This window comes from Leguminivora glycinivorella, chromosome 17 (assembly GCF_023078275.1).
Source record: "Leguminivora glycinivorella isolate SPB_JAAS2020 chromosome 17, LegGlyc_1.1, whole genome shotgun sequence".
NCBI classification, from domain to species: Eukaryota; Metazoa; Arthropoda; class Insecta; order Lepidoptera; family Tortricidae; genus Leguminivora; species Leguminivora glycinivorella.
Genome location: NC_062987.1, coordinates 3,306,137 through 3,331,852, shown reverse-complemented (window position 1 = coordinate 3,331,852; position 25,716 = coordinate 3,306,137). Strand labels below are relative to the sequence as shown.

Below are 25,716 nucleotides of genomic sequence, written 5' to 3'. Positions count from 1 at the left end.
ACATTTTTTTTTCGCAGCGGCCAGTACGCGCGGCAACTGCAACATGCAGGTTTGCCATGTTACAATATAAAATGTAGAAAATTATCAATACTTACCTACAATAAATACTTAAACCAATCTATAAAATGAATACAAATCTATTTTCACTGGCGTATCAGTAGTTTATCAGTACCATCATCAATATTCTGAAAATAGTTAATATTGGTATTACGCTGAATCAAACGTGTTACTGACAGTGTCAATTTACGATTACTGTAAAACAACACAAATACAGGCTAAGCAACGACCACGAATCAGAACACATGCTCAATTGCTCATGCTAAATAAATAAATCATGACCAGACACTGCTTTTAATAGGGATGTTGACATTGTTTTTTTTTGCGATTTTATCACTACCTACTCTTCACATTTGCACGGTTAACAAATCAAAACATGTTTTTCAGTACAGATGATGTTCTTTTTACGCACTAGTGCAAGAAGTGGTTCATTATATGCCAGGTCGAAACTTCGGAGGGCCATCTGTACTGAAAAACGTCGTACGATATGCATTACATGCATTACAATGAATAGCTACTATCATTATATATGTAGTTTAAGATATACTGGTTAATAAAAGTAGGTACAAAAATTACCTCAAATTGTGGATTCGGGAAAAAAATATTCCATGTCATGCATGGCCGGATTTCATCGTGTACAATCTTTACTATTCTTTACACTTGATACATTTTGCTTCAGACTGTAACGATTATTGCTACAAAATATTCAAATATGGACTTAAAATAATTATAGTATTAAACGTCAAGTATTTTTGCAGTTTTACGATATGTTTAACATCAGTAAATCCTATTAGGTTAGGAAGTAATAACATACAAAAGCAGATCCGCGATGATAGCGAAGATACGAGGTAGAGATAGTTTTAAACGTGATTCGCGGAATCCTGCTAAATCTACAGTGATTCAGATCATTCAGACCAGTTATATTCTGAGGTGAGGTGAGTAAACATCGAGTCAGCCAACAGGTCGACATGTTGAGCGATATCTCGTTATGCCAGAAATGGTTCTCTACTTAGCAGTGGCGGCGGCTGGTGAAAATTTCTGCTAGGCAACACTAAGCAAAAAGAAATCTACCTTAACATTGGGTACTTTACTAGTAATCACTTTTAGGCAAGCCGGTGGGAATCGGCTTGTATAGACCAGTCGCTGCTGCTACTTAGGTACATATGTACACACCTCAAAGCTGGAGGGACATTGTTAAAGTACTCGGGGAGGGGCAATCAAACACAAGTTACAGATCAAGACTGACTTCATTTATTATCCGCTTACCCGCATACATAAATATAAAAGTAGACAGAATACCCGACAATTACTTTTTTCTAAAAAAAGTACCAAAAAAAGTATTACATTTGAGTGTAGTACATACAAAGAGCAACAACAGGAGTAAGTTAGTCCAGCCAAGTATAACATAAATATAATACGCAATGAAATTGCAGTTTACCCACTGATGGGCTACAGAAGGATTACAGCCAATATTTTTTCTAGCCGAAGCTGTGGCACTCGCTACTGGAAGAACTAAGACAGAAGCAGTTCCTTGTTTAATATGAAACATTCGTTGTGTGCACGTTAGAGAATGCTTGACCGTATTGTATTGTACCATAATACCATATCTCTCGGATCCGTAAATAAAATGGATACTTTACTGAGTGTAGCAGAGGTGACAAACAATAGCACCACATAGGTATCTCAACCGTCCAGATATGACTAGGTATAGGTACATCAAAACACCCAATACTACAAACGATTATTATATTATATGTATAGTATTGCCACTTGCCTTGATTTTGCAATCTGTGATAGTTCATTTGACGGATCTTTTTGAGAGAAAAAAAAAAACAGGGAATTTACACCGTTTTGTAACTTCGTATCGTAAACTTATCTGGTTACAGTATCTGTTTAATAATTATATGCAGATGTTGAAACTATCAGGATTTTGAGCAGGGTTTCTAATGTCATTAGGAAGCTTTCTGGACTCTTCGAAAACATCAGTTTTCATTGTAAGAGGATAAAATAAAGAGCTTAGTTCCAAAAAGTCTTCGTACATTCTTTACTTTTCGTGTCTTCAAAATCCCAACCATGTATTCTGAGATTTATAAAGGTCAAAGATCATTTTTACTTGGAACACACACATGGAAATAAGCAGTTCAGTTATAACTAGAATCCATTAAGTATCCTATACGGTGCGGCAACGCACGCCGGGCGGGCATGCGCGATAACCTATCAAGCGGAACTTTCCACAGCATATCATGCTTGAAACTGCCTACAGTGTGATTTTACTGACCCGATGTTTGTGACAGATAATTAACGATAAACGGTGTTTATCTAAGTACTAATGTATCAGACTGGAAACCAATTAGGAGGTACTAGCACTAGCCAAGAATGTGATGAGGAAAATGAGATTATTCTTAATTCTTCTGGGATTTAAGTCGAACAATTTTCCTACCATTTTTTTATCGCGTGGCGTGGTATCGTGATATGAGATGACAGTGCGTATGCCACGTTGTTGCACACAATTAATTCAGTCGATAAATCAAATATCACCATGTCACGTGTATGGTTGCATCCGTAAGAAGACCAAGATTACTCTATTTTAAAGTTGATAGTGTAGTAACCTTTCAGCGTCACAATTAGGTAATTAAAGTAGATGGTGATCGACTGTTTATTTTAGTACCACGCTGTTTATGTGTGTGTAAGGACAGTCCGCATGGATACATCAACATAATGAGCGTAATACTGATAGCGAGGTACGTGGGCGTTGATAACATTGTTTACTTTTGTATGAAGTTAATCGAACCGGATAGACGAGTGTATGTATTACAAATCAGTATTCACAATTTTATTTGCGTTATGAGCATATTTTGACTCAGTTTCACTGTACAGGTTTAGTTTCTGATTTAAAAGCAAAGCATAAAGTATTCTTCTTCTTCCGGTGCCTCTCTCACTAATATCTTCATACTTGATGAGGTGAAGGAATTCGGCCAGTCCTTGAATCCGTATCTATTCTCGCAAGATTCTTCTTCTTTACAACCACAATTTCTATAGACCGCTATATTTCCTTGCTCCAGTGGTCTTTCCTCCCATACAACCATTTCAGTCGCAAAATCTTCAAATCAGTAACTAACTGTCAAATGTGACATAACGCGTGGTAACGTCGTGCAAACAATGCGACCGTATTGATACAATAACAAAATGTAGTCGTCGTGTGCACTCGTTACGGTAACAAAATGTGTACGAATTTGTGGCTGTCAATGTCACTGTCAGAATGACTTTTAACGACACTTTATTAGTCGACGTTTGCACACATAACGGTAACAACATGTGGACGAATTTGTGGCTGTCATTGTCACTGTCAGAACGGTTTCTGACAGTGACATTGACAGAATTTGTACACACATGTGTAGGTCTGATTACCGAACTGCTCCTAAACCACTGTATCCGCAAATGACAATCTGAAATACGAAGGTTTCTCAAACTGTCTTGTGAAGTTGTGGACTGGTTGCTTTGAATCATTTAAATATGAGCGAATTAAATAATAATAAACGACGACGACCATTTAAGCACTCTTCGACATTTTATAGAAATGTGGGAAAGTTAAGAAAAGTGCAGAATGATAATACAAATAGATAAGCACTTTATAGTTACTTAATGTATTAAATATATAATTTTTAATTCTTATTGATAAAAATGAAGTGTAGTGTTGCTTTACACAATAAAAGTAGGAATCAAATGAAATAGAGTATTTACTGTGATATTAATAGAATTTCTGTTGCGCAATGATAGTTTTTTTTTCAGTACAGATGCTGCTTTTTCTAACGCAGTAGTGCGAGCAAATCAAGCAATGATTCATTTCTTGTCTGGTCGAAACTCTTAGCTTAGATTTAGGTACTGAAAATCGTCGTACGATACACGTGCGAAAAGGACATTCACAACTCGTGTCGAAGTAAAACACTCCCTTCGTTCGTGTATTAATTTATCGCTACTCGTATCGATTTTCCTCTTTTCCGCACTCGTATCTACAAGTATTTTGTTTGGGTTACAAAAAAAAACACATTATTTACTCTACTACGTTTTATTTATGTCTCTTTAACGTTACAAATTTGTAGACACTTATCTATACAAAAATCTTGACTTAAGAAGTACAGATCGCTGAAATTAATGTTGATAGTAATATTAATGACGACTACTTCAACAAGTGTCAATTGTGAAATGCCGCAAAATACTAGTTGCTCTATAGAAGACCATAATAATATGATCCCCGATCCTTTACAACCCAGCAGCTCGGTACGCACGTTACAATTTTTTTTTAATCTTCTTTAGTGAGGGCAACTGAGTACGACGGCATATTTAATTGTTTATAAAGTTTGAGGATACCTGGAAAAAAATAATAAATGAAGCCATTTTGAAAATATAATAAATATTCACTGCTTTCGGTCACGCGTGTACGCAGCGACCATTTTGCGACCGTTTGTCGACCGTTTGGTGACCGTTTGGCGACTGTTTTTTACATGGAATATTACCGTCTTAATCCATATTTTAACAACTTTATTGGTTTTCTAGGCATTATTTTTATTATTTCAGTATAGTATATGCACCGGAGCACTAAAACTTCACCAATCAATATACATAACACGCAAACACCGAGTAGTCAATAATATTATTACTGGTTAAACTGAGGTAAATTGATGGCGCGTTGATAAATTTAGACTTATTTTATGAAATCACTCGAGCAATTTAATTGGCCATGGTAATTAGCCCACATTATATTACAAATGCAAACAATATTTATCTTTAACAAATTCTTACGCCATTACATTTTAATGTCAAATGATTTTATTTCTTTTTTACTTTGACGTCTCTGACAGTCGCCATTTGAAAAGAATGAAATGAACGAATGATTTTGGGAAAGTAGTCGCCAAACGGTAACAATGTGTGCACGCGTAGTGCACACTTCTGTCACTTCTGTGACCATTTGTGCCTGTTACCAATCGTCCCCATTTGGGTCGCCGCGACTAAACGTCGACCGTACTGCGACTAAGCATTGAGACCCGAAGACCTGTGTGTACACAAAATAGGAGGATTTGCGTAGGAACGGCGACCGATTATGGTTATATGGGCTATGATGACCAACTCATGTTAAAAGAACTTTTGGCCGAGGCAAGAGCGGAATCTTTTTTATTTGGCTGCTGTTTCCTAAACGCTGCACAATATGACGAGTCATTGATGGCTAGTTCTGAGTGTTTTGACGTCATCTACTTCGAGGTTAATGAATTTTCTGCGCTGTAAAACTTATGAAAACTCCATCATATATTATCATAAAGTATATTCTGACAACAATACGACGACCGGTCTGGCCTAGCGGTGTACGTATCACAATGTCTAAAGTTAAAAAACCTAACGTTAAATGACCTACGTTCAAAATACCTAAAATCAAAATACATAATGGTGTTTCGACCGAAATTCAAAATACCTAAAGTTTAAAAAGGTGCATATTATAATGTCTAAAATAACAAAACTAACGTTAAATGACCTACGTTCAAAATACCTAAAATTAAAAAAACTAACGTTAAATGACCTACGTTCAAAATACCTAATGATTAAAATCCGAAAAGCAAAAATGTCTAATAAATGGGGCTTAAATAACCGGTTTACCCTTGAATCGTCGACAGACAATTAATCGAATATTATTTCAAAGACAACGTTTCAAATAATTTCATTTCATCGACAGTTCATATCGTAGATTGATCGATACAAGTCAAATTAAACCGTGGACTTTTACTTCGTAGGTAACTTATTCCGAGTATACTTTATATCGTGGCATTTTGTTTTGTGTTTTTTCATTTTCTTTTGTTTTACATTAAACAAAAACCCATAATATTATTTCAATTTTGTATACCTATTTCAATTGTTAATTTTTCAAAAATTTTACAATTTGTAAATTATTTGTTTGGTCACAACACAACTAACCTAACCTTCTTCTAAGCTAACCTTTAAAGGTCGTGCGTTGATGTGTAGGGTCGCAGCTCTAACCTAACCTAAACCTACTCTGTAAGCCGTTCTTTTCTGTGTGATCGCAATTATAACCTAACCTAAACCTACTCTATAAACTGTTTGTTTTTATGTGTGGTCACAGTACTAACCTAACCTAAACCTAATCTGTAAACTGTTTGTTTTTACGCGTGGTCACAGTTCTAACCTAACCTAAACCTACTTTAAAAGCCGTTCGTTGTTGTGTAAGGGCGGAGTTCTAACCTAACCTAAACCTATACTCTAATATAGGATTTAAACCAATCGGTCAATTAAAGGTATGCCAAATAGAGGGAAACAAACAAACAAACAACAAACCAAGCCAAATTCGCCAATCCATGCGCCTGGGAACATGGAATGTCCGTACAATGAGGACAGGCTTTCCGACCACCGATGGAAGCTTAAATTACGAGCAAAATCTTCGTAAAACCGCAGTTATAGACGCAGAATTGTCAAGGTTGAATGTGGAGATAGCTTCATTGCAAGAGACACGATTGCCTGATGAGGGGTCCCTACGCGAATCAAATTACACATTTTACTGGAAGAGAAGAGATTCCGCCGAGTCACGACAACACGGAGTTGGCTTTGCAATAAAGAATGAGCTGCTACATGCCATAGAAACCCCCAGAGGTATATCAGAGCGCATTATGATATGTCGCATTAACACGAATAGCGGCTTTATTACATTAATCGCTGCCTACGCCCCAACACTTACCTCCTCTCCGGAATCAAAAGATCGTTTCTACGAACAACTAGAAGAAACTGTCCGTCAAGTTCGCAAAGGAGACCGCCTACTGATCTTGGGTGACTTTAATGCTCGAGTAGGCCAATCACACACATTTTGGCCAGAATGCATGGGTTGTCACGGCGTTGGCAACATTAACGAGAATGGACAGCGTTTACTGGAGTTCTGTTCTCAAAATTTGCTCTGTGTCACTAATACCTACTTCAAGGGCAAATTTATGCGCAAAGTCTCGTGGAAACACCCACGATCCGGTCACTGGCACCAGTTGGACGTCATTCTTACCCGCAAAAAAGATCTTTCTGATATACTCCACACACGCTCATTCCATTCCGCAGATTGCGACACAGACCATTCTCTTGTAATAACTAAAGCCGCATTTACTGCCAAAAAAATTCATTCATCTCGTACCGCAGGTCGTAAGAAGTTAAAGGTGCCAACATCCAGGTCGATAGAAATGGTTGAATCCTACAGCGAACTTGTACGCAAGCAAACATCTTCTTGGAATACAGACATGAACGCCAGTCAGGAGTGGACTAAATTAAAAGGTCTTCTCACTGATACTGCAGCAGAGGCGTTCGGTTACGTCAAACCATCAAAACACGACTGGTTCCAAGAAAATATTGAACATCTTCAGCCATTTCTGGACGCCAAACGAGATGCAGCACTGTGCCATCGCCTTAGTCCTAACGACGGAACGCGTGACAAGTTAGCCGAAGCCAAATCCGTTCTGCAGCGGAATACCCGCTACTTTGCTAACAATTATTTTCTTGAATTATGCAAAAGTATACAAGCAAGTGCAGCTACGGGGAATTTCGCTGGCGTTTATTCGGGCATAAAGAAAGCTTTGGGTCCTGTTCCTTTAAAATCAGCTCTTTCAAGCAGGCAGACGGTACTGTCATACTCGACCCAGACCGTCAACTTGATCGCTGGGTGGAACACTACACGCAACTCTACTCCGAACCCGTTGGAATACATCAAGATGCAATTCTCTCATTACCAAAATTGCCCATATGGAGTGACCTTGATGTTATTCCTACCATTGCCGAGTTCCAATTCGCTGTCAACCAACTAAAGGTGGGTAAAAGCCCGGGTAGTGATGGTACTCTCGCTGAAATTGTTAAATTGAAATGTGTGGCTCCTTTCCTTTTCAATTTTTTCGTTAAGTGCTGGAACGAGGAATTTATACCCCAGGATATGCGCGATGCCAACATTATAACACTTTACAAAGGAAAGGGTGACCGCGGCAACTGTAACTCATACCGCGGTATCTCTTTGTTGAGCATTGTTGGTAAATTGCTAGGCCGTATCATCCTGGCCCGTCTACAGAAACTAGCAGATCGCGTGTATCCTGAGTCTCAGTGTGGTTTTCGTGCAAACCGCTCAACCACTGACATGATTTTCTCGTTGCGTCAGCTCCAAGAGAAATGTAGAGAGCAGAAAACTCCTTTTCTGGTTGCATTTGTCGACTTAAACAAAGCCTTTGATACGGTGAGTAGAGAAGGATTGTATGCAGTGCTACAAAGTATTGGCTGTCCTCAAAAACTCTTACACCTAATCCGACTCTTTCACCTGGGTATGAAAGGCTCTGTTGTATACAACCGTAACACGTCGGCTCCCTTTAAAATGCGTAGAGGAGTAAGGCAGGGCTGTGTGTTGGCGCCAACATTGTTTGGAATCTTTTTCTCCGTACTCCTGAAAGTTGCCTTTGGGGATACCACTCAAGGCATACATCTGCACACCAGGTCAGATGGTAAACTGTTTAACATTTCACTTTTAAAATCCAAAAAATGAGAATTTGTATGTTGACAGTTTGCTATTTGCTGACGACGCCGCCTTCGTTGCTACGTCACCGGAGGAGCTTCAGAGTATGGTAGATAAATTTAACGCAGCTTGCAAATTGTTTTCCATGTCGATAAATGCCAAAAAAACTGTCGTCATGGCACAAGGCATGAATCGAGACCCAACAATACAGTTGGATGATCTGCCTCTGGAAGTTGTAGAAAATTTCTGTTACCTAGGATCAACCGTGGCCAATAATCTCTCGCTGGACGCGGAGATTAATATTCGCATCGGCAAGGCATCCACTATGTTTGGGAGGCTCTGTGCAAGAGTATGGGACAATAAACATCTAACCATGAATACAAAAATGATTGTTTACCAGACATGTATCTTGTCCATACTCTTGTACGGTGCTGAGACTTGGACGTCGTATGCCAAGCAGGAACGGAAATTGAACAACTTTCACATGCGTTGCCTGCGGAGAATCATGAACATCACGTGGAAGGATCGAGTCACAAACGAGAGGGTACTTAGCATCGCACGTTTACCTAGTATTACAGCAGTCTTGAAACAGAGACGGCTACGCTGGTTGGGGCACGTGCACAGGATGGAGCCCTCTCGTTTGCCACGTAAGACTCTCCTGAGCGAAGTAGCGTATGCTAAACGATCGGTTGGGCGACCCATGCTTCGTTTTAAGGACAGTGCGAAGCGTGATATGTTGTCCTTCCGGATCAATCCTATCGACTGGGAAATGGAGGCTGAGGACCGCGACCACTGGAGGAAGACCCTGGGTGAAGGAGTAGTTGCACACGACCAAGCATGGTTTGACCTTCTTCACTCTAGGCGAGAATTAAGACACCAGCGCGCTAACCAACCTATGTCACTGGACACGGCCACATTCTCCTGTCAGCTTTGCGGTCGCGGCTGCCGCTCTCGCATTAGGCTCACTAGCCACTTGCGGAAGTGCCGCAATCTAATGGACGCTGCTTAACCCATCATATTATTGATGTTGTATAGTGTTGAGTTCCTCACTCATGAGGCACCTCATTTGTACCACTCATATTGGTGATTTGTCGCAGCACTTCACACGGAAAAAATGTATTACATCACACCTCAACTCACCTCACCTCATTTTACTCATAACCTCGCGCGCAAGTCTCGCAACACAAACACCTCATGCCACACAAATCATTCACAAACTTCAAATCATTCAAAAACTCATCTGTCACACGAGCGCCTCGCGGTCCTCAAACTCCCTCGCGAGAGTCGACACTTCAAAATGAAGCGGCTCATCGTCTATGTCACCGAACTACAAACTTTATTGCCGAGACAAAAGGTCCACCGATACATTTGTACCGGAAATCGCTTTGTACCGGAAGGCCTCACCGCGACAATGTCACATCACATTACCAACATTACTTCTAAAATCCTTTCAAAGTGAAACAGTTAGTTAGGTTTACCGTAAGAGTGAATGAGACAGACACGAGCTATGCTTCAAATTTGCCTCGACAAAATACGTTACACGTGACTCGAAATAAAACAGTCTTAAGCGCCGCAAGCTTTCATACATATTACGTCGTTGTGATCCAAGCATATCTTCAAATTGGCGCGCAAATTCCGCAACGCTCTCATTCGATAGTTTCGATGCTATTACTTGAGCTACCGACTTGACCAGTTTAACGTGACCTATCGGACCAACAGATTTGTATGACTGTTGTCATTTGTAATAAGGGAGCTCTCTTATACTGGTCGTGACATATTTATTTTCGAAGCGTTTTGAATACCAAGGACGAGTAACTCAAAATGTGCATTTATGAAGTTCGCTTGACAACAGTACAGGATTAATGACCGAAATATTATTTAAAATTATTTTATGTACTTTTATTTAGATTCGTATGTAGGTATTATAGGTGTAGTTGTTATATATTTAAATGCCACAGATATGAACTTTGTACGAACGAAGAGTTAGCGTCTCACAAAATTTGAATTTCGCACCTTTTTATTAGTGACAAATATTTATTTTATTTTTGCCATTTTTACTTATTTCTATATATCAGTTAAATTTTCGTTGGTTGTTTCGTCTAAGTTAAAAGTTTGAAAATATTTTTAGGTGGATAATATTTAACATCATATCGCATTGCAGCATGTTCAACGGATAAAGAAGAGACATTTCTATTTTGTTTTTACGTTATAGTTATAGCCTTCCTTAAGACAACAATATGGGCTAATATTATCCACAAAAAAATGTATATCCATTTATTACACGGAGTATATATTATATGCAGTTAATAACATGTTTATTAATATGTACACATTTTGACAACATTATCAAATAATAAACGTGAGTCGTGAAACGAAACGCATTTCATAGACAGTTGAAGTTGTCAGTTGTGTTACTTGTGTTGTGACAGTTGTTTGTTGTTTCCAAAGTTCAATGGCTATGGCTAATTTATTTGTGTCATACAGTGATATTACTAATAAATACACCAAAATATAATAATGGTGACATTTTATACATGATTTAATATGCTTGTGGCTCTGCCTTAGTGTCTTTTACGTGCAAAAATATAGTCAAAATTATGAACGGCGTCGAGAATGTTGGTGTTCATTTAATTTACTATATATTGCTGTTAGAATATCCACAGCGGTAAGTTGGTTATTTTTACGTAAAAGTGGTATGTAATTAGAAAACAATATGAACTCACGTTTGTTAAAAACATGCAGTTTTTAAGGTTACAGTTTCAATTCAAATATATTATTTAGAACAAAAGTTTCATAGAACCATCAAATCAATTTGCTTTTTATGTAGTTTCATATTACAGCAATTGGAATTCTTAAATAATATTTCAGTCTTCTGTTGTTCAAGTTCTATTCTTAACATTTAGTTGCAAATAAAATTTAGTAGGTATAAAGGATGTTATTACATAGTATACATACTAGAATTTGTTGCCCGATTGAGTCTATCAAATCGCTGATAGCAAAATTTTATATACCAGTACCTCACCTCATTTGAAGTAAGACATTGTAACACCTCATTTTTGAAAATGAGGTACTCATACAAACTCATTTTAATTTGATGTCCTACCCATCACTAATGTTGTAGGCCATTGATGATGAATTGTCCGAAACGATTTTCGCATAACAGACTTCGCATAATTATTTTCGACGAATGTTAATTTGGCAGAAAACTTATTTGACATAATCTAAAATAATACTAATACTACTTTGTCCGAAAATAAGTTCGCATAATGCTTTTTACACCGATTGTTTTTTATGAATAACATTGATTTGCATACATATTTCTTAAAATCAGAATAACCACCTATACTAAATGCAGTAAGGAGAGTCGGTTAGGTTAGGTTAGAACTGCGACCTCAAAGAAATACAATATTTTGTTAAGAATGCACGAATGTCGGTTAGGTTAGGTTAGGTAAGAACTGCAACATCAATATATGTAGTAGTATATGATAAAAATTCTGCGTGATAAATTTCGACTAAACAATGTTATGCATAAAAACCATTCGACGAAAAACCTTTATGCACAACATATAATATATTCGAACAAACAAAAATATGCCTAGATAAATTATGCGTAACTATACTATGCTTAAAATTAATACTTCAATATACCCTCTTTTACGCTCGCGTAACCTACCCTACTACTTCGGTATTTTGATTGGTTAATCATTTTAGGTATTTTGACCATAGGGTATTTCAAATATTGGTGTATACAATTTAGGTGACATAGTTTTCGGTATTTCAAACATTAGGTATTTAGTCCAATAGGTATTTTAAATTTCGGTAATTCGTGCGTAGGTGTAACTTGCTTAGGTATTTAAATCATTAGGTATTTTGATTTTAGGTATTTTGATCGTAGGTAATTTAACGTTAGGTTTTTTAATTTTAAACATTGTGATACGTACCCGGCCTAGCGTGTAGTGACCCTGCCTGCTAAGCCGCGATCCCGGGTTCGAATCCCGGTAAGGGCATATATTTGTGTGATGAGCACAGATATTGTTCCTGAGCCATGGATGTTTTCTATGTATATAAGTATTTGTATATTATATATATCGTTGTCTGAGTACCCACAACACAAGCCTTCTTGAGCTTACCGTGGGACTCACGTAGGTATGTATTTACTAAATTACTAGTTAATGTTAAATTTAGGGTAAGAATTATTTAGAATTAATAGCAACTTAAGAACGGAACATAGCTTTGTAAAAAAAGAGCGCTGTCTCGCCAGACGCCAACAAACTGCATGAGCAGTTTGGCGAGGAACTTTAAAAATGTAAAATGTATGTTACCTGTAAATAAATAAATAAAAAAAAAAAACTGTGTAAGAACGTCCTATATTTTATAACGTCATTTAAAAAAAATACACCTCTAGGGTATATCTATCTACTCTCTAGGTATATCATTAATTATATGATACATACAATACATGTCTTTAATTAAAGATCGACTACCAGCATCTCATATCCTTCCAATGGCATTGGTTACAATAAATAAGATTGCATTGCACTAAACGTACTTACAGGTCTTGTAAATACAATCATTATAAATTATAATTACGCGAGGAGAATGCTCGTTCGCTGTAAAATCAAGGCCAGCAGACAAATACTGATAAATATTTCAGTTGTTTACATGTCAAAACATTCAGGGCTCTATCACATATGGCGAGTTGCGATCAGCGAGTTCTCCAACTTCGCCGCGAGTGCGCAACGAGTTCGCCGCAAGTCGCAATCGCAACTCACAAGGACCTCTCGCTGCACGCTCGCCTCGCTCACTAGCTCTAAATGTTTTTGACACGCAAACAATTGAAATATTTATATCATTATCTGTTTGCTGGTCTTACTATGGAGCTTAAAGTACGGGTGGTACCTACAAAGACATTCATGCGCTATATAAGTTAAGGCACAGTATAATAAAGAGTACTGTCGTACAGTATGGGTACGGGAAGCATGGTCGCGCGATAGACGATAAAATATCAGGCCGTCCCTATCGCACTTACGAATAGTGCGATAGGGACGGCCTGCTATTTTATCGTCTATCGCGCGACCATGCTTCCCGTGCTGTTGTCAAAGTCACTAAGCTATTGCCACGGTGCGTGGAGGAGAGGCGCTGATTGCCACAAATGTGGGCATTTTCAAAAATTGGGACCCAAAATTAGTGAAAGTTGTTAACAAAAATTCAGTCAGTTTTGTGACGACAATTAAAAATAAAAATTGTCTAAAAACGGGTCACTAATTTTGGGTCCCAATTTCTGAAAATGCCCATATACCAAACCTTATGTACTTAATGTTAAACTAGCGGCAGCCTTTGGAAGTAATTTTTCTTCGATAAGACTTTCTCAGCCTACTAGCACCAAACTCTGCCGGGCTAAATATAATTCCACCTTTTTAGTTTTACTACTCAAGTACTCAGTACAGTACTTACGTACTATTTAAGCACTAATTTGTTTATTTTTAGCTGTAACATATTAATAAATCACCTAGAATAAATAAATTGGAAACACGATCATTATGTTAATTTCTATCACTGGCAGCTTACACATACACAGAGTCGCTGGTATATCAAATTTGTTTGTGTAGGTATAGGTATCCGATAACTTCCATGAAACGCAATAGCTTTTAGCAATATTTTTCGTCTTAATCAGCTGAATGTGGCGACGCGGCTAAAAATAGTCGTAATGAGTCCGTACAGGTCAGGCGTGTTAATTAAAATTTTCTTGTTTACTGCCAGTTGTGACTTGTGACGAAATGGTGCTATCGTGGGACAGTAGGCACTGTTCGACCGAATATTTTATAATGAGGTGGTACCTAGTGGTAATGATCACAGTTAATTGAGAACCATTATTAAATGTACCTAATGCATCTAGAGCAGCAGGCAACGATTTTGATAGCCTCGCACCGGCTAATGTTATTAAATCTCAACCCTTTGTGGTTATTGGTGTTTACTCAACCTTTTGCAGAGGCTATCAAAATGTTTTGCCTATATGAATTTAAGTATAAACTGTTTTCAGTTCAATACATACATACATACATACAATCACGCCTGTATCCCATAAAGGGGTAGGCAGAGCACACGAAACTACCAAAGCTTCAGTGCCACTCCTGGCAAATAAGGGGTTGAAAGAAAACGAAACTGTGACATTGCAGTGACAGGTTGCCAGCATCTCGCCTACGCCACAATTTAACCCACATCCCATCCCATTCGGTTCAATAATAATAAAAATATTTCACAAAGCATCATAGTACCATTTTTTGATAGTACATATAATTATCATGTACTGTCTATCAGTAATTAGTAATGCTTTTTAGATTGATTATGATTATAACAGTACAGTATTAACTTATTAAGCCAGATTTATTTACAGTTCAATGCTCCATCAATCAGTGTTACTGTTATCCATCACTGAATCTGAATATAAGGTATATTCTAAATGCTAATTTTACACGGGCTGAGTATTTGTCATTAGTGTGATTAGGAGTTATCAACAATGAGATAAGTGGTATTTAGCTGTTGCCATAAGCGGAAATTTATGCGTTGCTCGGCTCAACCGCTCCTGAAACAGCGTTGGAAAAATCATCCGATAGGGATGGGGGAGCCAATGTTGATCTTATAAGTTTACATCCATGTCACAGTTATTAGGGTCAAGTATTCAGCATTAAAATAAAAATAAGATTCATTTATTTCACACATATACATCCATAGATATCAAAACTTATAAGCTGTCTTACAATAAAAATACTAAGCCAGTGTAAACCTTTTTAGATTCTAACGCAACAAGGATAGGGACATAAAGTTTGATGTTATGTAGTAATACAAATTATGAAGTTTAACATACCTATATGTCAGTGGCTGACTATCTTTTGTTATTTTTGAACATTCCATGAGCGAATGGGTGTCAGTCGCTATCTACAGATCCTGATAGCGAGTTATCAGTTGTTTGTGTAAGAGCATACCTGGCACGGTACCTACTACGTATCGCGCCGATAACAGCACGTGGATGCACGTCAGTGTTCTACGTGATGGTTGTATTGCTACAATGGGGCTCCTACTCAGTAATTACCACACCCGGCGTTGCATACAACGATAAAACACAGATATTGCCTCGTCCACTTAAGGCGGTCTTTTGACTTAGGAGAAATGGGCGGAGGCGCAGCACAGGCGGTCTTGTGTTGTCGCCCCCTTTATACCCGACGTTGTGTAACACACATGCCTGAATCCGACTTGGGTATGGATCCGCGTGGGCAACAAGGGTTCATCATATCAGTAATACATATAACGCCATGCTACATGAGAGTAGGAGAAGGGGTCGCTTTCGACCACACTGTTATATGTATATTTACTCCAGAGTTGGCATCGCACGTCTGTTAATGAGAGTCAAGTCTACTGGCCTATCCAGAGTGACTCTCCCTGTACGATCGGTTCGCCTCCAGACTAAGTACTAGCTGAACATATAGTACTCTGGTGTCCTACACACCACCTGGACGTGGGGGCGCTGCCCCCACGGGGTCCTCCATAAGCCTGCCCCCACTAGACCCGACCCTTACTCCAACTCATAACCGACCGTACTACATGCTTTGCCTGTGTGCTTCCGGTACACACTCCGGGGAGCCCTACGCTCCCCAGTCCAATGTCCTTGTATTATTTGTCTAGGTAGACACCTCAGGATTGGACTACGACTTAGTGAAACTACGTTAACCAAAGGCCGTTGGCTAACCCTTTGTTCCACTCCCATGTAGCTAGTATTGTCGATTATACAAGTATAAATATGTGTATAAACACTCACCAGGGCAGGCTCCTGTAACGGCGTGGAGGCGCTACATGTACTCCTCATTTCATACACCCCGCGCCGTCTCACGCCACGTGCACGTACCTTGCTTTTCTTCCAATGGCGCCAATGTGCTTCCGTCCCGCCATTGGAGCTGTCATTCGAGCTGTCCGTGTTGCCACATGACAAAGTAGTAACCTATTCAATACCACTTACCAATTTACATCGCGCTCGGCGCGACACTCTCGACAGCGAAAAAGGTTATTGCAGCAAGGCGAGCAAGCTCCGCGTCCACTCCAGGATCTTATCCCTGGCTCGAATCGCTGCGCTCCGCTTGCTCCGACCAACGCCTCTCTCCTCCGGCTGCTCCCCTGATGGTGGGACTTCATCAGGACTGGATACTCCACAGTCACCCGTAGAATCAATCTCGATGTCGGGTTGTTCATCGAGTGCAGGTGTAGGGTTCAAACTCCTTGGAACCTCCACCTCTCCAGTGACCTCCTCGACCTCAACAGAATCTGCCGCCATGGGTTCTATGTCAGGTGTCTCGTCCTCCACCTCCAGCGGGTACAGATGGCCAACAGAACGTGTTAAAGTAGAATCGTCAGTCTTGACCCTCGCTACTCTACATTCGCCATCGCTTCCTCTGATCAGTTCGTGGATCTTCCCCACTTTCCAGAGGTTCCTGTTCTTGAGGTCCGATTTCACTTGTACGAGGTCGCCTACTTGTGGTGATCGAAGAGATTTCACTCTAGGCTGCTTGGGTGAGTTTTTGTATCTCTCTCTGAGACTAGCCAGATACTGTTGGATGAACATTCTTTTAAATTCCTCCAGAATGCTATACCCTCTCTTCCAGCTTTCAACAAGGTCGCTCTTTGTAGCCGTGTTACAAGTCGGTGAATCCACGGTGGACGGTCTCATAGTTAAACATTGTCCTAGGCTTAAAAAATCTGCTGGACAGAGAACATGTTCCACTTCAGTGCCGACTCTTGTCAGTGGTCTCGAATTAAGCACATTTTCCACCTCTTTCACCACTGTTAGTAGCCTGGTATCGTTAAGAAGGTGTTTTTCCAGTGTTCTTTTGAGGCAATGTTTTACCATGCCTATCAGCCGCTCATAAAATCCACCGTGCCACGGTGCTAGTTGACATATGAATTTCCACTGGATGTCATTCTTAACGCAGAATGGCTGTTGTACCATTTCAGCAACTAACTTGAAGCAAGTCGCATTGTCTGAGTATATCCGTTGCGGCTTGTTTCTCGCAGCTATAAACCGTCGCAAGGCTAGGAGACATTCTTCAGCTGAAAGATCCTTTACAAGCTCAAGATGTATGGCTCTTACCGTCAAACACGTGAATAAAGCTATCCATCGCTTCTCTTTGCCAGTCTGGGTACTCACAAACAGCGGTCCTAGATAGTCAACACCAGTATAAGTGAAAGGTGTGTTATAATTCACTCGTTCTGGAGGTAGTGCCGGCGTAGCTGGTAAACGGTATGGACCACCTCCGTGTTTGACACACTGGGTGCAGCGTTTTAACACTTTCATCACCTGGGCTTTCCCCTGTGGTATCCAATAGCGTTCTCTGATGATACTCAATGTGTGTGGAGCACCGACGTGGTAGTTACTCTCATGGGTCTCCTTGATGACTCTGTCGGTGAACTCAGAGTTTTTTGGCAGTAGTATCGGATACTTCATGTCATAGCTCCAAGTGGTATTCGCCATACGTCCACGGCACCTCAGAAGGCCGTCTACATCGACAAAAAGATCTAAGTTTCGTGCTAAATGTGTTCTTTTACCATTTAGTTCTTCTTGAAAGTGACGTTTTTGTAGATCTTTTATCTCAGACACTCTTTTGTTAACAGTGGTCTGCTGCTGGATACCCTCTTCACTCTGATTCTCAGGATTGTCAAGTTCCATGGTTCCATCAGTAGGATATTCACCATTCTCTATGTGTGTGTTCAAATCCTGAGTCTCCATAGGTTCGTCGGGATCACTGGGACTTTCTTGCTCCAGGGCTTCACGTTGGTCAATGTTATCACCAGTGGATACTTCCTGTGTCGGTTCACCTGGGTAGTCACCCAGGACCTCCCCAACGGAAAGAAGGTTTTGATGTGACTCATAGAGTCTATTCTGGGGCCAGCAGGATTCTTCTTTGACAAGAAACTCTGGTCCGTTAAACCAAAGTTGTCTTTTCTCTTCAAACAGTTCGGGTCGTGTCGCAATGTCAGCAGGGTTTTGCTTTGTGTGGACGTAGAACATCTCTGTGTTGGGGTGGTCACGCTTTATTTCATTCACTCTGTTAGCAACAAAGGGTGGAAGCAATTTATTCGACCTCATCCAGCTGAGTACGACCAAACTGTCTGACCACAAATATTCTTTCTCAATGTCAAGATCAAGATGGTTCCTTACATATTTCAGGAGTCTACTTCCAATCAGAAATCCTAGTAATTCCAATTTGGGAATCTTCAACTCATCCTTGTCTTTGGTCTGTGACACGTGTGATTTAGCCATCAAAAGGGAGACTGATTTTCCTTGTCCATCGCCAACCACTCTGAGGTAGATGACCGCAGCATACGCGTCCTTGGAAGCATCTGTGAAGCAGTGTAGGTGGTACTTAAGTCCATTCCTCGAGACATCTGTCCCCACATACCTAGGTATCTCTGTAACCACTATAGACTTCAAGCTTTCCATGACATTCTCCACTGATTGTGTCAGCTCTGTAGGCAGTTCTGTGTCCCATTTACATTTCCTTTCACAGATATTCTGGAAGATCAGCTTCATTGACAACATGAGCGGGCATACAAAACCGCATGGGTCATACACACGTGCTAGAGCCCGAAGAACTTTCCTCTTTGTGTTTATCGGAGGATCTGTGCTGAAATGGTCTTCAGTTACATTGAGTTTCAGTGTGTCTTCTTTGACATTCCACATTAGTCCAAGCACTTTGACCTGCCCATGTTTCACCGATCTATGATGTTCTGGTATCATGTCCATGAAACTCCGGTTATTTGAGATCCAGTCTCTCATATTCATAGACAGTTGTTCAAACGTTGTTCTAGTTTGCTCATAGATCTGCTTAGCCTCCTGCAGGTCATCAGCTCCCGTCACTAGATTGTCTACATAGCATTTGTCAGCAACCTTTTCCAGCAAAGCCTTATTTGTCGTGCTTATGTAGTGACGGATCGTGGCTGTCAGCAAAAACGGACTCGCGACGACTCCAAAGGGTACCCTGCAGAACCTCAGATATAGCAGGTTATCTTCGGTAGCTTCCTTGGTTGTGTCCTTTAACCAGAGGAACCTTGTAACATCACGATCATCCTCTTGAAGTGCCACTTGTAGGAACGCCTTCTCAACATCAGCCAGTATGCCATACCTCTTTGTTCGGAACTTCAGTAGTAATGCAGTAAGGTCTTCCAACATAGAAGGTCCACTGTAAAGGCACTCATTTAGGCTTTTCTGTCCAGTAACTTTGGCACTAGCGTCATACACTATTCTACCCTTGCCATCTTGTTTGACCATATGATGAGCGAGGTAGTGGACTGGGTGGTCTCTGTCCAGGTCTGGTCCTCTCGCTACAACCTCAATGATCCCTAGGTCAAGTTGTCCTTTCAGTATAGAATCATACTCATTGACCAATGGCAAGTCCAGCCTTTTCAGGATACTTTTCAATCGACCCAAGGCCAAACCAAAGTTTGATGGCAGATCTGGTGGGTATTCGATCCAGGGCCACTTGACTAAGTACCGGCCTTCTTGATATTGGACAGTCTCATTGAAGTGACGGACTGCTTCTTCTTGCCTCGTAGCTTTAGGTGAGTCCGTAATCCCTAGGTTCTCTAACGACCACAAGAATCTGACATCTATGTTTCTTAGGGGCAAGTCTGGCTCATTGAAATACGGGCAGTTAGGGGTATGACATTGACAATATGTGACTACCGAGAGGGCTTCGCTTTTCTCTTCGATAGTAAGTTTTCCTGAAGGCACCCACCCAAAATCAGTATCCAATAACCAAAAATCTTCTGAAACCTGTATTTTTCTTCCTGTGAGGATCGCGCCAAAGTAGTCGTTCCCGATGAGTACATCAACCCCCTCTCCAACCGTACCATCATCAGCAACAATGTCAACACCAGGATACTCAAATGATGTCACTGGTACTCTGTCTGTTATCCTGGGTACCACATTTACAGTAAACTGTTTGGTGATATCACGTTTTGTCTGTATGTTGACTGTAGTTGAAGGGGATGACGTCTGCTGAGGTTCAGAGGCTCCAAAGGTGAAAATGAGCAGAAGATCCTTTTCATTGGTGGGCAGGTTTAACCTTTTTGCAGTCGCTCGGGTAATATAACTACGTTGGCTTCCACTATCCAAAAAGACTCTTCCTCTGATGGCCTTCCTAGTTAGCGGGTTTTGAAGGGTTGCCACTGCGGTCTGTAAAAAGGTATTTTTATGAGATGTGGCACACAAGGATTTAATAGCATCATCATCTAAAATGTCACTTTTCTCACCAACGGGAGCTGGGTTGGGACAGAATAAGATCAGGTGATCTCCTTTACAGCGGAAACAAGCAATCTTGCGTTTGCAGGATGATGCTGCATGATTGCGTCGGAGGCAGTGCAAGCACCTTCCCTTCACTTGTTTTTGCCTGGCTTCTACTGTGGTGTATTTACGGCAGTCCCTGCTTGCATGTCCTTTCCCCTGGCAGAACAAGCATGATCTTAGTGCCTTCTTCGGAGGTTGTGCACCAGTGTTTCCTGGATGTTTTCGTTTACGGCTACTTGATGGTCTGACTTCAGTACGGACTTGCAGTGCTTCAGTCGTAGTACCTGGTACGGCAATGAACTCAGTGTCACCCACAGAAGAGGCGGATTTCTCCATAGCTGTTATAATCCTGTCTAAGCTACTTCGTATGGCTGACAAATCAGTACCTCCTCCTATCAGATGATGTTCGTGGATGACCTTCTCTGGAAACTTTGATAATACCAGGGATCTCAGATGGTTCCCTCCAATCGGCTCTCCGAGCTTTTCTAACACACGGATGTTGTGCTCTATATTATCCAGCACGCTCCGGCAACTCGCGCTAGTAGAATCTGCCTTCCGGAGGCTGTTAAGGGCTGAATAATGAGCATCAATGAGGGTGTGTGTTGAGCCGTACCGTTTCTTTAGGGTTTCAACGGCAACAGAATAGTTTGCGTTGGTTGCAGCTAATCCGGATACGGTCTCTAACGCTGAATCTTTCAGGCAGCTCAGGAGGTACATAAGCTTTTCAGATTCCTGTAAATTTCTCTGATCCACGTTAGCAACAAATCGGTCCCAAAATTCGCACCACTTTAAGTGGTCACCGGAGAAGGAAGGCAGGCTCAGTTCTGGCAACTTCGACTTGTTGACTGACTCATTTCGCCTTTTGTTGAGTTGGCATGCCGTTTCTAGGTCTGTCAATATGTCTTCGGCCTTGAGCTGGTCCTCGGTCATGCCAACTATGTCCGCCTCCGGTACAACCCTTAGGTACTGAAAGATCTCTCTTTCGAAGCTGTCCAAGCACTGTCGTAATTTTATATGGAGTCCTGTGAACTGGTCTTCACTAACGGCTCCATTAGCCTGAAGTTGTTGCAAGAGGGCTTCGGAGTCCGCAGTAACTTTTGTTAGTCGCTCATGGCGCAACTTTACTCGGCTGTATAAGCTTGCCATGGTGACGGCTGAAAATAATTAAAACAATTGGCTAATTGCACTACACTACAGTTTCATTTATAAATAATTATTAGTCTATATCAAGTTTATATTTTCAATAAAATTTTAAAAGTAGGTAGTTATACTTCTTGGCGGAGGCACTGCCGTACATCCATTTGCTTTCTTCGACGCAATCCTTTGATGTTTTTATGTCAAATGTTTTCGATAAAATACATAGATCATCGGCAACAAACTCACCCGGTCAGTCGTTTTGTTGTACGAGTAAACTTTTTACTCCCTTGTCCCGGGCGGCGGACCGAAAATGCCCACGAATCGTGAACTAAGTATTTCCAATTTGGCCGGGTATATTCCCTACTTTGGTGCAGCTGCAATGTACATAGAATACCATAATTACTTCATCACACTTAAAACTCGTATTTGCAGAAAATAAAGCCAAACTTGGTCGCCGGGTGCGTCATGGCGGCTGAACCAAGCACCTTACATGTTTACCCGTACCTGAAATGTTGCTGCAACTCGCTTTGAGAATAATTCCCTTTGCCAAACTGGAATCTTAAATCTCAGGGCGTTGAGATATCTCTTAATACACTAAATAAGACACTTTCTTCTCGCTAAACTCACTTCACTTTGCATTTGCAACTTTGAATACCGCGAAAGTTCTGATTTTTTTCCTTTCAACTTCGATGATACTCGCCACAGAGCAGAGCAGTGCAATGGTGCGTTCCGATTCCTGATCGCGTTCGCAAGACTCCTTGACTGTCACAAAATAGTAAATCCAATCGACACGCGAAATACACCTGTATTATTACAAATTATGTGTATTATCTGCTTAATAAGGATTACTAATTGTTGTTTGTCTTATAAAAATAATTTTCCTGGTTGATTTATTTGTCACTGCAAATAAATGATCGAATCCGAACGTCCTCTTGAGATCACAGATAAGTAAACCACAGAATAATAATTAGTTACTACGTCTTGCGACAACTGTATAAAATACAATATGGCCAACATAACAAAAAATTACGTAATAATTATTAAAGTCTATACTTAATCTAGCTTAGCCTAGGGTGCACCCTTTTACCGTCTAAATGAAATAGGTTAAAATAAACATGCTATTAAATTAAAACAACTTGCTCCTTTTCCATTTATTTATTGATCTCGTCGCAAGCTGTGAAATAAACAATGATTAATATAGGACATATTTTCGAAATAAAATACGTCACCCAAGTACCTTGAGCTCAACCAATTCAAAAATTAATTTGACTATCTTGGCAACAAGGACCTGTTTTAAAATGATCTACAGATGGAATAGCCAAAACTGATTTGGCTTCCCGTCATCACAAATCCCAGATCATCTTCACCATTTCTTGTCGCCCCCTTTATACCCGACGTTGTGTAACACACATGCCTGAATCCGACTTGGGTATAGATCTGCGTGGGCAACAAGGGTTCATCATATCAGTAATACATATAACGCCATGCTACATGAGAGTAGGAGAAGGGGTCGCTTTCGACCACACTGTTATATGTATATTTACTCCAGAGTTGGCATCGCACGTCTGTTAATGAGAGTCAAGTCTACTGGCCTATCCAGAGTGACTCTCCCTGTACGATCGGTTCGCCTCCAGACTAAGTACTAGCTGAACATATAGTACTCTGGTGTCCTACACACCACCTGGACGTGGGGGCGCTGCCCCCACGGGGTCCTCCATAAGCCTGCCCCCACTAGACCCGACCCTTACTCCAACTCATAACCGACCGTACTACATGCTTTGCCTGTGTGCTTCCGGTACACACTCCGGGGAGCCCTACGCTCCCCAGTCCAATGTCCTTGTATTATTTGTCTAGGTAGACACCTCAGGATTGGACTACGACTTAGTGAAACTACGTTAACCAAAGGCCGTTGGCTAACCCTTTGTTCCACTCCCATGTAGCTAGTATTGTCGATTATACAAGTATAAATATGTGTATAAACACTCACCAGGGCAGGCTCCTGTAACGGCGTGGAGGCGCTACATGTACTCCTCATTTCATACACCCCGCGCCGTCTCACGCCACGTGCACGTACCTTGCTTTTCTTCCAATGGCGCCAATGTGCTTCCGTCCCGCCATTGGAGCTGTCATTCGAGCTGTCCGTGTTGCCACATGACAAAGTAGTAACCTATTCAATACCACTTACCAATTTACATCGCGCTCGGCGCGACAGGTATCAATCAATAGCGGCAGTTTTAGGTAATCCAGGATAACCTACAAGCACCGTAGGTTATCCTGGATTACCTAAAACTCCACGCACGCTCCAAAAAGTTGTTTTAAATTGATTGAAACATCTTTTTAACAACGATGGGGCTTTGTGGCTTCGTCTAGATGACAAAAAATACCAATACGGAAAAGATTACCAATTCATATAAAGTTAAAGTTTTACATACAGCTTATACACCGTGTTTCACTTAACACTAAAAACCTGAAAACTGTTTGTTCAGAATCGAGAGTAGAATCGATTGAGCTATATCTTGATGGGGGTAATATTTTTATTTAAATTGGTATGATTAGTTATTTTTTACGTGCCTATTCTATTGTATTCGTAATACAACATTTGGGAGGTTGTTTACCTTTTTCAGTATTTAGGGGTATTAATACTGGCTGGTTACTTGGGCGATTATTTTTTCCGCTACTCGAGTTTGACGTTGTTTGTCAGTTTAATCTTAATGTTTATCATAAGTCATAACAAATTGAACTAGTACCTAATTACAACCTTGTCATTCTGAATATTGGGTTTAAATGTGCTTACTGCGATTACCTGTCCAATTTGAAGTTTACTGTGACAAAGCTTTAAAGTGTTTTACAATGACATCTTAGCTGTCTATTGGTAAACCTTATGTCGTTGCAGTAACGTACACAAATAAATAGTTTTATGGTTTATGATGGTAGTTAGCAATTATTTTATTGAGTGTAGAGCTAAAAGTCAAGTAGAGCTGTACAGAAATCTAAAAATTCAATTTAAAAAATGTAACCATCAGATTAAAAGATGAATACTCTAGATGAGTTTAAAAAAATAAAAATCTGTTGGGGTGTCTGAGGTTTTGAGTGATACCGGAAACACGTTGTATATATATACAAATACACATAAAAGATGTAAAAAATACTAAACTTCCTTTTGGTAAAACACTTCTTTCTTATCTAGTGTCACAAGCCTTGAGTTTACTGTGGGACTGCATAGGTTAATTTATCCAATATTATACCGATTCATTTGGGATTGGATCAAATATTATTTTTCCACAAGTTTTTGACACAAGAGTCTGCTGAAATTTCATTACGTACTGAAGATTTTACTAAAATAACCTAAGCACAAAATTTTGAAAAAGTTTCCGACATAGTGGACCGATTTTCATGAAACATGGCTAAGAACACTCCCGACTAAACCAGCTTTCAAACAAAAAAAACTAAATCTAAATCGGTTTATCCATTCGGGAGCTACGATGCAACAAACAAACACATACACACACACACACACACACACACACACAGAGAGACACGTCAAACGTAGGGGGTTAAAAAGAAGAACAACATGCCAAAAACTTATAAAAAAGTATAGCAGAATTTTATCGCAATTAAGAAATTATCCTATGTCACGATTATAGGAAAATAGTTATTTGTTATA

At 40.2% G+C, this 25,716-nt stretch overlaps 2 protein-coding genes across 3 annotated transcripts in view; both read right to left on the bottom strand.

Moving 5' to 3' along the window:
• The window catches only part of LOC125235089, a 241,470-nt gene that overhangs the window by 54,309 nt on the left and 161,445 nt on the right, over positions 1–25,716 (bottom strand). The gene's annotated exons all lie outside the window — the stretch shown is intronic.
• LOC125235087 lies at positions 16,640–24,258 on the bottom strand. Of its 2 annotated transcripts, none has more exons than XM_048141517.1 (2): positions 22,299–24,258; positions 16,640–22,069 (listed from the first exon to the last, which is right to left on the bottom strand). In XM_048141517.1, the coding sequence occupies exon 2, from the start codon at positions 22,059–22,061 to the stop codon at positions 16,641–16,643; it is 5,421 nt and encodes a 1,806-aa protein (XP_047997474.1). In that variant the 5' UTR covers positions 22,062–22,069; positions 22,299–24,258; the 3' UTR covers position 16,640. The 2 variants fall into 2 exon arrangements, with proteins under 2 accessions (XP_047997474.1, XP_047997475.1); XM_048141518.1 differs by having other exon boundaries at positions 16,640–22,426; positions 22,557–24,258.